Source organism: Onychostoma macrolepis, chromosome 19 (assembly GCF_012432095.1).
Source record: "Onychostoma macrolepis isolate SWU-2019 chromosome 19, ASM1243209v1, whole genome shotgun sequence".
Taxonomy (NCBI): Eukaryota; Metazoa; Chordata; class Actinopteri; order Cypriniformes; family Cyprinidae; genus Onychostoma; species Onychostoma macrolepis.
The window spans coordinates 26,198,766-26,216,109 of NC_081173.1; the positions used below are offsets into that span (position 1 = coordinate 26,198,766).

The 17,344-nt window shown below is 35.2% G+C and overlaps 1 protein-coding gene and 1 long non-coding RNA gene across 8 annotated transcripts in view; both read right to left on the minus strand.

Annotated features, from left to right (window-relative positions):
• The window catches only part of LOC131526007 (CMP-N-acetylneuraminate-beta-galactosamide-alpha-2,3-sialyltransferase 2-like), a 29,905-nt gene extending 19,167 nt beyond the window's left edge, over nt 1–10,738 (minus strand). The window contains exons 1-6 of one of the 7 annotated variants that reach the window (XM_058754057.1): nt 10,670–10,738; nt 10,012–10,222; nt 8,046–8,299; nt 2,378–2,773; nt 1,504–1,697; nt 836–1,015 (exon numbers count right to left, since the gene is read on the minus strand). In XM_058754057.1, the coding sequence (XP_058610040.1) occupies nt 836–1,015; nt 1,504–1,697; nt 2,378–2,653 (650 nt within the window). In that variant the 5' untranslated portion in view covers nt 2,654–2,773; nt 8,046–8,299; nt 10,012–10,222; nt 10,670–10,738. Of the gene's footprint in view, nt 1–835; nt 1,016–1,503; nt 1,698–2,377; nt 2,774–4,284; nt 4,421–5,159; nt 6,662–8,045; nt 8,303–8,445; nt 8,503–10,011; nt 10,223–10,669 lie in introns of those variants that run through there. The other 6 variants (XM_058754058.1, XM_058754060.1, XM_058754061.1 and 3 more) reach the window with 6 other exon arrangements.
• A 676-nt stretch (nt 10,739–11,414) lies between these two features.
• LOC131526011 (uncharacterized) lies at nt 11,415–17,310 on the minus strand. Its single transcript, XR_009267351.1, has 6 exons — nt 15,276–17,310; nt 14,657–14,818; nt 13,717–13,804; nt 13,443–13,627; nt 11,987–12,123; nt 11,415–11,728 (listed from the first exon to the last, which is right to left on the minus strand). It is a non-coding gene; the product is annotated as an uncharacterized LOC131526011 (long non-coding RNA).
• Between the last annotated feature and the right edge of the window lie 34 nt (nt 17,311–17,344).

Genomic DNA, 17,344 nt, shown 5'->3' on the forward strand with positions numbered 1-17,344 from the left:
ATAAATCAGTAAGATTTTCTTCATGGACTTAAACAAAATAGTTCTCAATACTCTTATGCTCACATTACATGAACATTATGAAATATTAGTTTATAAACAAATGGTAGTTGGATAATTTAAGCGTAGTCGGTTTCTGCAAATAAAGTGAGTTAACTGAAAGGTTTGTGTATTAACATTGTATCAGTTAATGAGATACGGTGTTTCACTGTAAATTTAAACAGTTCTGTAAATCCTAAAATTTAGCTACCGTATTTTTCACGGTAAAATTCTGGCAACCACAGCTGCCGGTATTTTTCCGTAAATTTAACAGATTTTTTTTTACAGTGCAGCTATGTGACAAACACGAATCATTGGTTGAGATAACTTGTGACACTGCAGCAGTGAGTTGGATGTTCTCACGTGTGAAATGCAGAATTCCACTGTTGTGCAAATACTGACTATGGAAAAGATTATTACAGAAATATAACGTCACCATAAGATATATGAATATCAGATAAGGTTCTCACCAGGAAACACTGTCATATTGGTTCTTTCATAACTAGGATTTATGCAGGTTATCCTCTCAACTTAAATTGTGAATTATTCACAATTTACACATGGCTTAATGACGTGTAAACAGAAAAACATTGTAGCTGATTTAAGTATATATAAATCTGGAAGCATTGTGAGGATGCATCCTGAACTCTGTAAAAATTGTTTAACTGTGATAAAAATGGTTGTAAAAAATAAGCTTCATTTTCATTATTAAAAATATTTATAAATATATAATATAAGAATAAAAAAAAAATTTCATTTTGTGGTCAAATGTGACCTTGTTTTCATGATGTTCTCTCACCGTTTGATAGATCCATCAGTTAGAGCACTGGTGACCCACTGGATATCTAGTGTTTTGAAGGGCAACAGCACCAGGTGTGTGTTGTTGTCCAGATGGATGGCACTTTCTGGGTACATGATATGATGGGTCGTCCTGGATCCCACATCTTTCTCATAGCCTTGAACTGGTGCCTTATTCATCCTGTGGAAATCAGAATTGTAAAATTATAGTATCTATCATAAGTCAAGTCAAGTCACCTTTATTTATATAGAATTTTTAACATTACAGATTGTGTCAAAGCACTTTACAGTATCAAATAGGAAAATAGTGTCAATAATGTAAAATGACAAGATTAAACACTCAATTTTCAGTTAAAGGCATTTCATTGTTGATTGAATTCAGTGATGACATCATCCAGCTCAGTTCAGTTTAAAAAGTATCTGTGCAATCAAGTCGACGATATCGCTGGAAATTAAGTGTCCCCAACTAAGCAAGCCAGAGGCAACAGCAGCAAGGAACCAAAACGCCATTGGTGACAGAATGGAGAAAAGAAACCTTGGGAGAACAGGCTCAGTCGGGGGGCCAGTTCTCCTCTGACCAGATGAACCAGCAGTTCAGTTCCAACTGCAGCAAAGTCAGATTGTTATAAAGTCAGATAATTATAATGAGTCATGAAAATAAAAGTTTACCTGAACACAAAATCGTGGTTGTCTATAACAGGACCATAGTATGATCCTAAAAGGTTCCCAGAGTTCCCCACCACAGCACAGGTTCGACAGCGGGACGGGCTGGCGTCTCTGTACCATTCCTCTCCAGGGATGACAGAAAACAGCTCCTTAATCACTTGGGAGTAATTAGCTTTGCTCCTTGTCGATTGTAGAGACTGAATAGATTAAAAACAAATCAGTGACTCAGGAAAGTACACTTCTACCATCAGCATGAAACCAGAATCAAACACAAATCAACATGAACATTTTATATAAACTAACATTAATGACATTAAAGTATTAGTTAAAAGATGTAATACCATTCAAAATTTGAGGTCAGTAAGATTTATTTGTTTTTGTCCAGAAAGAAATGAACTGTACACATACATATCTATATTTCATATTTGAAATAAATACACATATTATTCTTCCTTGTTCTCCTTTTACAGTCAAGAATTTAAAGAACTGACTTCTATTTAGTGTGAATATGAATGGAACTGGTCACACCTAACATATTTCGATTAAAATGCACTGGAGTGAAAATCAAAGAAATTCAAAAGTCACGCAAGAATTCCCTTGACACAACTGAATGGACACAATTGATCTTGTAAATACAATGGACCAGAACTTGTTTTTTGTCTCGTGTGCCTCCATTTTGAAGATGTCAGGGTGCTTCCAAAATGAATCAGCACTCTAGAATTAATTTCTGATTAATCATTTGACACTGAAGACTGACGTAATAGAAGGATGTCTTAGACATAATTTGAAAGCATTCTCAATTAAATTCTGAATTGCACTACAGTCCAGCTTACTGTACATTGAGGTGGGCTGAAGTAACAAATGAGAAACACTATACCTGCCACCACTTAAAGATGTGGTTAGGGAGGACGCTGTTATTGAGAGAGAGCGCTGGTGGGACATCTTTTCTGAAATGTTCAGCAAACCACTCGTCGTCACTCGCAGCCAAACAGTGCTCCATACAGGCACAGGGTTCTTCATGAAAGAGCCGCTCCACCACACTATTGTTCAACAAATCTTTAAAATGTCCATAAGGAACTTTATGTATGGTCACAGTAAAGATGGTGGCGCTTAACAAAACCAAGATGACCTTTACGTATTTACACCAGCGCATTTTGAATGCTGAGGGGCTTATACTCTCTGATGTTTGGCCGGTTTAGAGTGAGGTCGAGGTGGTTCCAGGTGATTCCTCCAGCACCTTTCTGCACCTTATCATGAGATCAGCTGCAAGAACCTGAGCAATAAATGACAATAAAGACATTTATTTATAGGAATAAAGGGTTAGAGGAAGAGACTGACTTTTCATGCATGTTCTATATCAGCAGCACCGCGCACATGCGTTGTTTACATGCAGGAAAATCCCCCCGATGAATGGAGGTGGGTTTGCAATGACATGAGGGTGAGTAATTAATGACAGAACTTTCATTTTTGGGTGAACTATCCCTTTAAGTCTAAAAGGGATACAGCTGCTGCTACTGGGCATGTGCACATCAATAGTCTATTTTTTGCTACATTGTACAACAATAATTACTGTTTTTGTAAGGGGTAGGTTTAGGGTTGGGATAGATGTAGACGTTAATAAAACATAATCTAATAGGTATAAAATTTCATTTATTGTTAGTTTCCGGTCGTAGCTGTTTAGCCGGTTTAAGCACATTTGAAGACTTGCCAAACTTAAAGTAGCCTACTTAAATGTAATTTTAAGGCATTTCAGATTTGCCACGTGTTTTAAACTAGATTGTTGTTTTTAATTATGTTCAACGGATGTTATACTACTGCCAAAAAGCTTTACATTGTATCACTATACCCTATTTCTAAAATAAATCATAACGAACAAACATTATGTAGTCTATTCAGTGGGTAGATTTGTTTCAATTTTGTTTCAATTCACATAAATTTGTTATTTACGATTTACTGATGTTACAATAGAAAATTGTAGCAGGAACACAAAAACGACAACAGTTCAACAAACTCATTGGCCCGGATATTAAGTAACATAACCTACCATTATAACGTGCAGGGCTGGACTGGGACAAAAAAAATTGGCCTTTTGAATGGTGTATTGTATAATGTTACAAAAGCTCTTTTTATTTCAGATAAATGCTGATCTTTGGATCTTTCTATTCATCAAAGAATACATTAATAATAATAAATATTTTTTGAGCAGCAATTCAGCATATTAGAATGATTTCTGAAGGATCATGTGACACTGAAGACTGGAGTAATGATGCTGAAAATTCATCTTTGACCACAGGAATAAATTACATTTTAAAATATATTCAAATAGAAAGCAGTTATTTTAAATACTAAAAATAATTCACAATATTACTGATTTTGCTGTATTTTGAATAAAATAAATGCAGGCTTGGTGAGCAGAAGAAAATTATTTTAAAAAAACATTCAAAATCTTACTGTTCAGTAACTTTTGACTGGTAGAGTAGATATGTATCATTGCATAGTTGTTTTGGATAATAAAAAAACGTCAGGTCTCACAATATCGTGTCTTTTCGAATTTAAATTAGATTTATTCGCATTGGCCCATGGAAACCTCTATGAACACACTTGACATGACTTGGCCAAAAAATCGCGGTGGACGAATTTACGTTTTATTAAGTGTTTGCGTATTCTGCACTAATGGCGCGCGCACAGGATACATGTCTGCCTCCGTTGCGAGTCCCGATCAAGCACTTCAGCGATTCAACTGCTCTCCTTCTCCTGTCTGGCTCTTTACGCCGCATCACTCACCGCAGAACAAGCCTGTTCTTGATAAAGCTGCTGTGAAAACGTAGGAAAAGCGAGATGGTCCTCACTGTAGAACACAAGATCCAGGGTTTAGTGTGTGGTTGGATCTAGATCCAACTCCTCCCACCTTACATTTACCTAAACCTACCCGTCTCCACCCCCGATCCCTAAACCCACCCATCCCCACCCCTAAACCTACCCATCTCCACCCCCTGGATGTGGATCCAACCCCGCCCCCTGGATCTTTTGTTCTGCAGTGAGGGGCTACTGGGAAAAGCCGACAAGGAAGAAGTTGGGGTGAAGCGTTCTTTATATAAGCGGAGCAAAACACTTCATGGCTCCGTCTATAGCGCATTGTGATTGGGTGGTTTACGCTGTCAATACAGGAGACAAACCAATGGGTCACTCGCTGCTCGTAGGTGATGGTCCTTGGCAAAAAATAAATAAAAAATTCTGTCAGCCCCTTCAGTGCATCGGCCCACCGGGAAAATGCCCGGTATGCCCGATTACCAGTCCAGCCCTTATAACGTGATTGTGTCATACTGCTCTTTAGAAAGCAGAACCGGTTTTGATTTTTAATGCCCAGAAAAACGTACCGATAAATAACAAAATGCTTTGTAAACCTAATATTATTAATGTTATAATTAATAATGATCATTTTAAAGAAATAAAGGTAAATAACAAACAAACGATGAATTTATACTTTTTTCAGTCGAGGCTGAACTAAGGTTTCATTATCACAGCGGTATCACATAATTCATCTAATTACAACCCCGGACATTTTAAGCAACAGACATAATAAGAGGGACTAAATATCTGTAATTCATACACCTGTGAAATAAACAGTAAACGGGGTCAAACAGAAAACATTTACTCACATTTAGTGTTCAGCTTTGATTCTAGCGACGTGTGCGTGTCAGTGGACCATGACCGTGAATGTAACTAGGGCGTAGGTGACCAACTGGTTAGAGCAGATTAAACTTGTCGTACAAACAACTCGCTTCTCATTAAAATTATTGATATCCACGGTGTGGACAAACTGAGTGGGCCTATTTTGATTCTCATCATCATTGTTTTAAAATAATTGACAAATACAAGTGATAGGCTCAAAGACCGCAATTCAATGAAGACTACGCCTGTTTTAAGCGATTAAACACTTCTTCCCCTTTTCGACTGTTTATTCTTACACTGCCGCACAAGAATAAATACAATAGGCTACTATTAAGAAAGTATTCTCCTATTTTATTTTATCTGATGTAGTAAGACAACTTTTCGGTTTCACCAATACCTTTTAGGTTATTCATAAAACCAGATGCTTTAAACCATTTCTAAGTCAACCTAATGTAACTTTTTTTCATCTCAAAAGAATAATACAGTAACTGAAGACCCTTACGAAACCAAAAAATAAATAAATAAATAAATACTCATTTGCTGAAACTCTGAACCAAAGAAATCTTTAAGAAATGAGGCAATGTACATGCATGCTTAATGTCTATATACATTGTTCTAAATCAGAGGTTCCCAACCTGGGGGGCGCGGGAGCAGATATACTTTGAGGCAGGGCTGGGCGATAAAACGATAACGATTCATGCGGGAAAAGCGGAACAAAACAGCGCTACTCATTTGAACCGCGCCACACGGACCATATCCGCTCGGTTCAAACTGCGGCGCAGCGCAGAGCGCGCTGACTAGAGCAGAACACGCAACCACTAAACAGCGCTGTGAGATCCAGTGAGAAGCGCTTGAATTTAGCGAAGAACACAAATGACTGGCATAAACTAGTATCAGTCGATATCAGTCAACTGATATAAACAAGTTTAAACCCAGATAAAACAGCGCTGACAAACAGCAGAAAAACACTGTGTGCAACGATACAGTCAGAAGGCTTTTCACTCTACAAATCGCCATCGTTTACCAGGGATTTACTGTAGTAACATTAACTGCACCATGGTATTGTGGCAGAAATGTGTGGTGTTTATATCAAATGTATTATATTAATGTAGACGTGTATTAAAGGAGTAATTGAATGGAATTACAGTATATTTGTGATTAAGCTATAGGCTAGCGTTTGTGCATTATAATAAATGTATTTAGACTACTGTTTTACATATTAATAGGCTACCTAGAGACCATATAGTTGGATTTTTACCACAGTATTGAGGTGCTATATGTGTGGTTTTAACTCTGGTTATCATTATGTAAATGTATGCTACTATGGAAGAACAATGGTTAATTTTAATAAAACTCAAACAGTCAGAAAAAAAAATCACCATATTAAAAAGGAGGTTGTCGCGATTTTTTACAGATGTTACTGATTTTGATAATGAACATAAATTTACATCCGCATACTAACTCAAACTACTACTGTCAACTCAATGTCAAATATGCATTTCTAGGAGACCAAAACATAATATTACTATTATTGCATATATATATATATATATATATATATATATATATATATATATATATATATATACATTACCATATGTATACGTGGGGGCTATATGTATACCATATGATTACCATATGTATACGTACATGAAAAAAAGGGTGGGAACCACTGTTCTAAATGCCCATCCTTGTGCTTACCTGTAAAGGCTGAAGCTGTTAGACAGCTACATAACCCCCACTTACCGTGCTGTTTCATGCTACATTACAGAGCTCACTATGCAGACATCTAGAAAATCAGATTCAAAGACCTAATCAATTCTTGTCAGCACCGTTTCTCTATTATCTCTTTGGGTTACATTTTTAAAATGCTTTATACCAAGAACCAGCAGCAGTGGTTGGATTTATGTAGGAGATATTTTGTATTTTTTATTATTTTTTCCTTCCTTTTGGTAACTGCATTTTGGCATCATCCGAAGGTATGAACAGGTAAAACCGGTACCTCTAGTTGAGAGACAAACATGAAATCCTTTATTCATTGAGGCAGAAGCTTTCGGCACTCAGATACTTTGATGATTCAGATGTCAAGAAATTAAGTCTAGTAAAAGCAATTACTTGCTTGTCTCAATAAATACTGGCTTAGCAGGAGATATATGAGGAACCTATCCTGACATTCTTATCATTTGGGTAAATTTGATATTCTGGGGTAATTATTAAATTGATTATTAGTAGTTAATTTGTAATAATTAAATTCGAACAGTGAAATCAAATTAATGTTTTTGCCTCTGAAATGTCTGGCTTTTGAAACATTTGTAATATGGGCTACTAATAGACCGAATTTAACAACAGTTCTGACAAACTGAGCAAGTCGGTCTGAGAATTTAGTGTTAAACCTTACTGAAATTAACTCTTCTTTTGGTAAAACACTGTTTTAAATCTCTTTGTTTTTATTTCAACGTTATTTTATGTGTTCAATGTTTAATCGGATTGAAACAAGTGATAAAGGAACCCTCTGACGCATTAATTATTAGATCATGACGTAAAATTTGTCAAATCTTTCTTTTTCACACCAAAACAATAATTTACTTAGTTCAAATACACTGACACATCATTTTTACATTTAGGCTACAACTAAAGCGGAGTCGAAGTTACATTGTTTTTTTTTCTATTGCTTTGAATTGAATTAAATTGAATTGTGGATCGAAAATCGAGTTTAAAATCTGAGAACTCATACAATCAAGCAAAAATGACAGAAATTGTGGCAAGTTATAACCTACTACATGATGTCGACATTTTTGCAGGGTGGTGGCTTCAGAACATAGAACTGTGTCTTTTGAAGATAAGAAACTATAAAGTATAACCATAAAACTGACCCGTTTTTCTGTCTTTCTAATAAAATTGTTTTTGTCCACCAGGAACACGACACACGCAAAAAATGAACATCTTCAATAGACTGACGCCTCGCTACATCACCCTGCTTTTGAGCGTCATGTCTATCTTTCTTTTGTTTTGAAAATACTCCTTTGATGACTCGATCTTTGAAGCTTCATGCTCTTGTAAATCTTGCGTCATGGGCTTTATGGACGATGACTGGTTCATTTATCGATACGATCCCAGCATTCCTCCTCTGCTGAACAGAAAAAACAGTGTGTTACGTCGAGACACCTACACTGTAAAAAATTTCCACCTATTTCAGCTTAAAAACTTAAGTTTTGTGGCTGCCTTAAATTTTTAAGTATAAACAAATTACAAATACAAGTCATTTCAACTCACTTTGTAAAATCCTGACTGGCGTTGAATTGCTCTCTGTAAGTTGATTGGACTTTTCAGTATTAGTTGTTTCAACTAATCATGTCAAGTTAAAAAAAAAAAAGTAATCACTTGTGAACCTCAACAATGGTGACCATTTAAAAAAACAAACAAAAAAAAAAACAATCAAGCAGCAATGCATGCTGGGATCCATGGATGAGTTTTGTACTATGCTAGTACCCAGCATGCATTGCAGCATGAATTTTCTTTTTTTTTTCTTTTTTTATAATGGTCACCATTGTTGAGGTTCACAAGCTGATTCTTGATGTCTGTGTGAGTCTAGTTGCTGCCATAGATTAAAACTTTTTGTGGACAAACTGTTTGGAAAGTCCTTTCTGTTAACTAACTCACAGAACCACTGGCTCTTAGAATCACTTTTACTATAATAAATATAACGTTCATTTAATCAGAGATTAGACACCAAATGAGATCAGTTCGCTAACAGATGATTGTCATTATAAACATATAACAACCAACTACTGATCATTTTCTCTGGGCTTTCCAGTTATAATAAATATGTTTGAAGAACACATGGTTACAACAGCCAGAGAAAAAGAGGAGGAAAAAAAACTAAAACAGAAGGTCAAGAGCCCAACTAAAGCAGACACTGATCTCTAACATGGTTACTTCAACTGAAACAATAAATCAACATCTAAACCTTAGTTAATTCTCAATAAGATCTTTTGTAGATGTCTGACAGAAATAAAGTCAGTCTGGTTATTAATAAGTGGAGCTGGTGATGCTGTTTGTGGAGTTGTTTAATCAGATCTTGAGAGATTTAATGTATTTTATTTCAGTTGATTTCATCTAAGGCTGTGACTAAAGTTAATTGTTCTTGTGTTTCTTTTTCTTCAGTGATTATGTTTGTTAACAGCAAGTGTTCATCACTAATGCTCAATTATCACTCAATTAATCACTTAATTGCAATGTATATCTTATTTTAGTGAAAACTGAAATAAGTTCAGAGCACTCATAATTGTTAGTTTTATAAGCTTAAATGGTTTAAGGCAATAAGTTTACTCAAACAGTGTGAGTTAACCTAACTTGTTGGGTGTTACAGTGCGCAAAAATAAGTCGAGAAAACATTTAAGTTGGCTCAATTATTTATTTTTTTTACAGTGTGCCAGTAAGTTAGAACTTAAAATGTTAAGTTCACTGAATTAAATTGGTCTCCCTGAATTTCAATAACATTAAACTGACTTAAAAAATCAAGTTGAATCTAGCATAACTTACAAAAAAAAGTTGAAATTGTTTAAATTATTTTTATGAGTTAAAGTAACTTTAAAACATAAGCTGTCATGACTTTTTCATCATATCATTTTTTACAGTGTACAGATAGTGGAGGGTAAGTCTTTCAATACTAAATATTCTGTCTTTAAGTAATCAAAGACTTCGGTGTCGAGTGTAGTAAATTAGTAGTTTATATCTGTATATGTATGTGTATATATATATATATATATATATATATATATATATATATATATATATATATATAGGCCTATATCTCCACCCCTAAACCTATAAACCTACCAATCTCCACCCCCTGGATCTTTTGTTCTGCAGTGAGGGGCTACTGGGAAAAGCCGACAAGGAAGAAGTTGGGGTGAAGCGTTCTTTATATAAGCGGAGCAAAACACTTCATGGCTCCGTCTATAGCGCATTGTGATTGGGTGGTTTACGCTGTCAATACAGGAGACAAACCAATGGGTCACTGGCTGCTCGTAGTCCCTGGGTGATGGTCCTTGGCAAAAAAAATAAAAATTCTGTCAGCCCCTTCAGTGCATCGGCCCACCGGGAAAATGCCCGGTATGCCCGATTACCAGTCCAGCCCTTATAACGTGATTGTGTCATACTGCTCTTTAGAAAGCAGAACCGGTTTTGATTTTTAATGCCCAGAAAAATGTACCGATAAATAACAAAATGCTTTGTAAACCTAATATTATTAATGTTATAATTAATAATGATCATTTTAAAGAAATAAAGGTAAATAACAAACAAACGATGAATTTATACTTTTTTCAGTCGAGGCTGAACTAAGGTTTCATTATCACAGCGGTATCACATAATTCATCTAATTACAACCCCGGACATTTTAAGCAACAGACATAATAAGAGGGACTAAATATCTGTAATTCATACACCTGTGAAATAAACAGTAAACGGGGTCAAACAGAAAACATTTACTCACATTTAGTGTTCAGCTTTGATTCTAGCGACGTGTGCGTGTCAGTGGACCATGACCGTGAATGTAACTAGGGCGTAGGTGACCAACTGGTTAGAGCAGATTAAACTTGTCGTACAAACAACTCGCTTCTCATTAAAATTATTGATATCCACGGTGTGGACAAACTGAGTGGGCCTATTTTGATTCTCATCATCATTGTTTTAAAATAATTGACAAATACAAGTGATAGGCTCAAAGACCGCAATTTAATGAAGACTACGCCTGTTTTAAGCGATTAAACACTTCTTCCCCTTTTCGACTGTTTATTCTTACACTGCCGCACAAGAATAAATACAATAGGCTACTATTAAGAACGTATTCTCCTATTTTATTTTATCTAATGTAGTAAGACAACTTTCCGGTTTCACCAATACCCCTTACAAAAAATTACTGCAGTTTTTAAAAAAAGTAATACTGCAGTTTTTGTTACATGTAGAAAAATGCCGTTTTTTGGACACGAAAAAACTGCATTATTGCCGTTTTACTGCAATACATCTGAAGTACTATTGAAATACAAATCCAGTAGAGCTGCAGTATTACTAACAAACAACTGCAATAGAACTGCAGTATTACTGCAATACAGCTGAAGTAGTACTACAATTATACTACAATAAATCTGCAGTAGTACTGCAATATATAATACAACTGAAGTACAATTCAGTACTACCAAAGTGCAATACTAATCAAATTATGTACAGTAACACTGAAATGCAACCGGAATATTCAGAATAACAAGTTTTATTTTACACAACTGCAATATAATAAATTAAGGTACAAAATAACAGTGAATGTCTCAAACAGCAATGCAACAATAAATGATTTTACTTTTCTTTAAACTTAAAATAACAGGCTGAGAGTTACACTAAATGTATTTAGTGTTTATTTACAAATCACACAATCATGCACATTTCTTCCCGCATTATTCTGACGGGTTTCATTTTTTGAAGAGCTTATCCTCATCGTTTTGCTTGGTTCTTATGACTGCCTTCATCTCAGATGTGGAAACACTATTTTGGATGTAGTCTGGAAAAACAAACAAACAAAAACTCAGAAAATCTCAAGTTTCAGTTACACTTTTCACTACTACAGGCATATTTAGTATGCTTAAAATAAATCCTGAATTGTGATGTTACCAAGTGTTTGTGTAACGTATTCATTCTACTCCCAATTAATTTCTTATGACATATTGGTCAGCATTAACAATGTCTTTGAACACTCCAGGTAACAGAAGTTAAAAGGTTGGTTCACCCAAAAATGAAAATTCTGTCATCAATAATTCACCCTCATATCGTTCCAAACCCGCAAGTCCTTCATTCATCTTCAGAACACAATTGAAGATCTTTATAATGAAATCTCAGAGCTTTCTGTTCCTGCATTGATAGTCCATTCAACTACCCCTTGAACAATAACATGCATTTCTGGAAAAAAGCATAGACACAATCGTGTTTAAGTACTCCAAAGTACTCCAAAGTTATTTGCCCTCTTTATCATTTTGGTTTTTCGTTCAAAATTATAACATTAAATTAATTAATTAAATAATAATAAAAAGAAAAAATAATAGAAAAAAAACAATTTACAAATATACAAGTATATAATTTAAATACTACTAGAATACAGTATATAGAATATATGTGTTCCACAGTTATTGTGCCCCCTTCATTTAATACTTTGTGTAGCCTATAACTCTCTTCACACATAAGGGCTAATCCATGGCTAGGTGTGCATTACATGATTTTAATGCATGAGGTGGAGGCAAAGAACCACTCGACATGAAACAGGTTGCCTCCACTGAAGTTGATTAAAATTGTGTAATACACACCTGTTACAGCTAGTTTAAAAAGTTAAGTTAAAGCTTCCTTTAAAGAGATAGCTAACCCAAAAATGAAAATTCTGTCATTAATTAGTCACCCTTGTGTGGTTTCACACTCGTAAGACCTTCATGCCTCTTTGGAACACAAACAAAGATATTTATAAAGAAACCGAGAGCTTTCTGACCCTGCATAGACAGCAATGCAACTTACACATTCAAGTTCCAGAATGGTAGGAAAGACATCGTTAAAGTAATTCATCAAGCGACACGAGTGTTTGCATCCAAAAAAAAAAAAAAAACTACTTTACCACTTATTTACAAAAATATTGATCTGTAATGTGCATTCACAAGAGCATCACAATGCATGAGAGTTGTGTTCATGCGACAGAAGACAAAATTGAGGTTAAACCACTGGAGTCACATGGATTACTTTCACAATGTCTTTCCTATTGTTCTGGAACTTAAATGTGTAAGTTGCGTTGCTGCCTATAGAGAGGGGTCAGAAAGTTCTCAGATTTCATCAAAAATATCTTAATTTGTGTTTTGAAGATGAACAAAGGTCTTACGGGTTTGGAATAACATGAGGGTGAGTAATTAATGACAGAATTTTCATTTTTGGGTGAACTAACTCTTTAATGTTTGTGGAGTACAATTTGACTGGAAGCGTAAAACCAAGTAAATTTTCATTAGTTTGTTTGGTTACAGGTCATTAGATTTAGCGTTCTGACTGTATGTGTGTGCTACAGTACAAGCAGCGCATTGATTTAAAATAGCGATGAAACTGATTGTAATTATCTGCATTCATTGTTTTAATGCACACCTTCCAGTCAATCAGAGAGAAAAAGAGTCCACAAAAAAAAAAAAAAAAAAATTGAGAGCTTATGTTAAGCATTGAGAATATTTGCTGTTATAACTAGATTTCATTACCTTTCCACTGCCTCAGCTCTCTCTCTGTTTTCATACTGAAATGGCACTAATATTGTAGATCTTCTTTTAGCTCTTTGATTTCATTTAACTCCTCGATCTCTTCATGTCTGAAGATCTCTTCCATGGCTGAGACGACAGAGGACTTATACACTTGATTTCTCCAGCACTCCCACTGGTCTTTGTTCCTGAAATACAATAGCAGTTATTATGTATTATAAACTATAAAGATAATAGTTAATAAAAGATCAATTAAATAAAGTAGATTACTGCTCACCATTATTTGAGTGCTTGTTTCACCACAGCCATCATCCTCTGTTGAATTATATTTTTGGTCGTCTTTTTAGTTGTTACCAGTGCATTTCCTGAAAATAGCAATCACACACTGATAAAATGTCCATTTCCACACATTAATGTCACACTACAGCACATAAATGCTGGTGTACAGTGCTGTGAAAAAATCCTGATTTATTCTATTTTTGAGTATATCAGCACTAATATTGTCAGATATTCCTAAGAAAATTAACATAAAACAAAGGCAAGTTTCATTAATAAACTGTATTTTGTGTTTATTCAGGTTGCCTGTTTCATGCACTTTTTTTTGAAGATTTGAACCAATTTAAGTCAAGTCACCATTATTTATATAGCGCTTTATACAATACAGATTGTTTCAGTGCTGCTTTAAGTGATAAAAAGAAAAATAATGATGCAAACAGAATTCACATCTGCTGTGAAGCAGCTCTAAACAGTAAAACGCGTCATTGTTCAGTTGAAATCAGTGTTGACTCAGTTAATTTCGATTAACTGTATAAAAATCATCAAATATAAAATAATTTCAGTGCATCTAGATAGCAGTGGTGTCATCATCTAGCTCAGTTCAGTACTCATCCAATAGTGTCAGTGGAGTCAGATCAATAATACTGCTGAATATTATTAGTCCCCAAATAAGCACGCCAAAAGACGACAGCGGCAAGGAACCCAAACTCTGTCAGGTGACAGAATGGAGAAACAAACCTTGGGAGAGAGTATATTTAGTTTAGGATCAGTTCTCCTCTGGCCAACAAATGAACATGGTGTGATTATGATTCAGGCTGCATCACAATTTAGTGTGAAATATACAGGACTGTAGGCCTACAAGTAGCTGGAGTTACGGATCTCATTTAAAGACTAAAATCTAAAATCACGTTACATTTGTGGCTAACTAGAATGTGAGTGACCTTTAATGCATTTCCAGAAATAAAGTCTCGCCAACATCTGTTGAGTGCCTTTTCACTTTCTCTCTTCTCCTCTTTCCTAATGCTTCCTCTGTTGCAAAGAGGGTACACACTGAACACTTTTCAATGATTTTTTCCTCATGTCAATTAGGAGTTGATGCTCTCCTAGAAACAAACAAACAAACAAATACACTGTATTCAGTATAATTTTGTTTATTCCATTATTGTAAATGGTACTGATGCTATTGAGAACTGAACTGAGCTGGACAATGACATTACTAATTTCTACAGAACTGCTTATAACAAATTGCTGAGCCATAGCAGAGTTAAATACATCTATACACAGGGTTGTCACTGGCTGGATTGAGATGTTGGTGTTTATTATAGTAAAAGTGTAGTAAAAACAGCATTAAACCAGTTGTTTGTCGTTCTATCACAAGCACCTCGCGCACTGACCGCGTGCGCTACAGATCAGCACTGAAGCGGCGTTTCCTCTCGTTTTCTTCTCATCTCAGCGGGTTGAATAAGATATCCGTCATTTTATATAAGTCATTAAATAAGTCATTTTACATCTCTCTAAAATTATAAATAAAGATATGAGGACATTAGACATTATACTCACCGCTAAACTTGATGACTGGACAAAGTCAACGCTCCTCGCCTGATGAACTTCTTCCGGAAAGCGTTTCTTCTCTTTTGTCGCACTTGTGAAAGGTCTCGGGGTGTAATGTTGTTATGTCTTTGTGCTTTAATTGTGATAGTTCACATATGAACGATGTTGTCAAACCAAAACGTGTTTTATACTTTTATATCCATCCTGCAGTAGACACTACGGAAAAGACGCTGATTTACTGTTACAAGTAATCCTCTGCTCGCGAGACTCGTTGTCAGGACAACGACCTTTGGCGCGAAGGAAGATCAAACGTGCGGTTTATTATATATCTATGCGGGTGAAATATTCCATAGGCAAATATTTTTGTACAAGTCTACATTACAAAAAATACAAAAAAAAAAAAACACTTGCCAACCACAGCACTTGCTACATGTTGCACAATACAGCATAACTGCAGTACAGGGCCTATACAATACGACTTTATTGGCAATGAAAAGAACCTCATTGCCATTAAAGTGAAATTACTGAACCTAATCATAGGAGCTTTATTTTTAAAAATGCTCATAAAAAAAATACAATTAAATAAATTTAATCAGACAGATTTAGACGTTTTAGCATCTGATATCTTCACCTGCATTTCAGCGTATCGCTGAAATGCAGTTATATTGTATCTGTACTTCATTATACTGCAAATCTACAGTTGCACTTCATAGTACTTAAGTTTTACTGCTCTTGAACTTTAATGAACTGCAGTTATATACTTCATTATACTGCAATTGTCCAGTTGTACTTCATTGTACTGCAGTTATACTGCTTTGTACTGCAGTTGTACTTCAATAAACTGCAGTTATTTTTTGTAAGGGACCTTTTAGGTTATTCATAAAACCAGATGCTTTAAACCATTTCTAAGTCAATATACTGATATGAAGAATCTAATGTAACTTTTTTTCATCTCAAAAGAATAATACAGTAACTGAATACCCTTACGAAACCAAAAAATAAATAAATAAATAATAATAAGTTTCATGATTAAAAAAAAATTATAATAAATACTAATTTGCTGAAACTCTGAACCAAAGAAATCTTTACGAAATGAGGCAATGTACATGCATGCTTAATGTCTATATACATTGTTCTAAATCAGAGGTTCCCAACCTGGGGGGCGCGGGAGCAGATATACTTTGAGGCAGGGCTGGGCGATAAAACGATAACGATTCATGCGGGAAAAGCGGAACAAAACAGCGCTACTCATTTGAACCGCGCCACACGGACCATATCCGCTCGGTTCAAACTGCGGCGCAGCGCAGAGCGCGCTGACTAGAGCAGAACACGCAACCACTAAACAGCGCTGTGAGATCCAGTGAGAAGCGCTTGAATTTAGCGAAGAACACAAATGACTGGCATAAACTAGTATCAGTCGATATCAGTCAACTGATATAAACAAGTTTAAACCCAGATAAAACAGCGCTGACAAACAGCAGAAAAACACTGTGTGCAACGATACAGTCAGAAGGCTTTTCACTCTACAAATCGCCATCGTTTACCAGGGATTTACTGTAGTAACATTAACTGCACCATGGTATTGTGGCAGAAATGTGTGGTGTTTATATCAAATGTATTATATTAATGTAGACGTGTATTAAAGGAGTAATTGAATGGAATTACAGTATATTTGTGATTAAGCTGTAGGCTAGCGTTTGTGCATTATAATAAATGTATTTAGACTACTGTTTTACATATTAATAGGCAACCTAGAGACCATATAGTTGGATTTTTACCACAGTATTGAGGTGCTATATGTGTGGTTTTAACTCTGGTTATCATTATGTAAATGTATGCTACTATGGAAGAACAATGGTTAATTTTAATAAAACTCAAACAGTCAGAAAAAAAAATCACCATGTAAAAAAGGAGGTTGTTGCGATTTTTAACAGATGTTACTGATTTTGATAATGAACATAAATTTACATCTGCATACTAACTCAAACTACTACTGTCAACTCAATGTCAAATGTGCATTTCTAAGAGACCAAAACATAATATTATTATTATTGCATATATATATATATATATATATA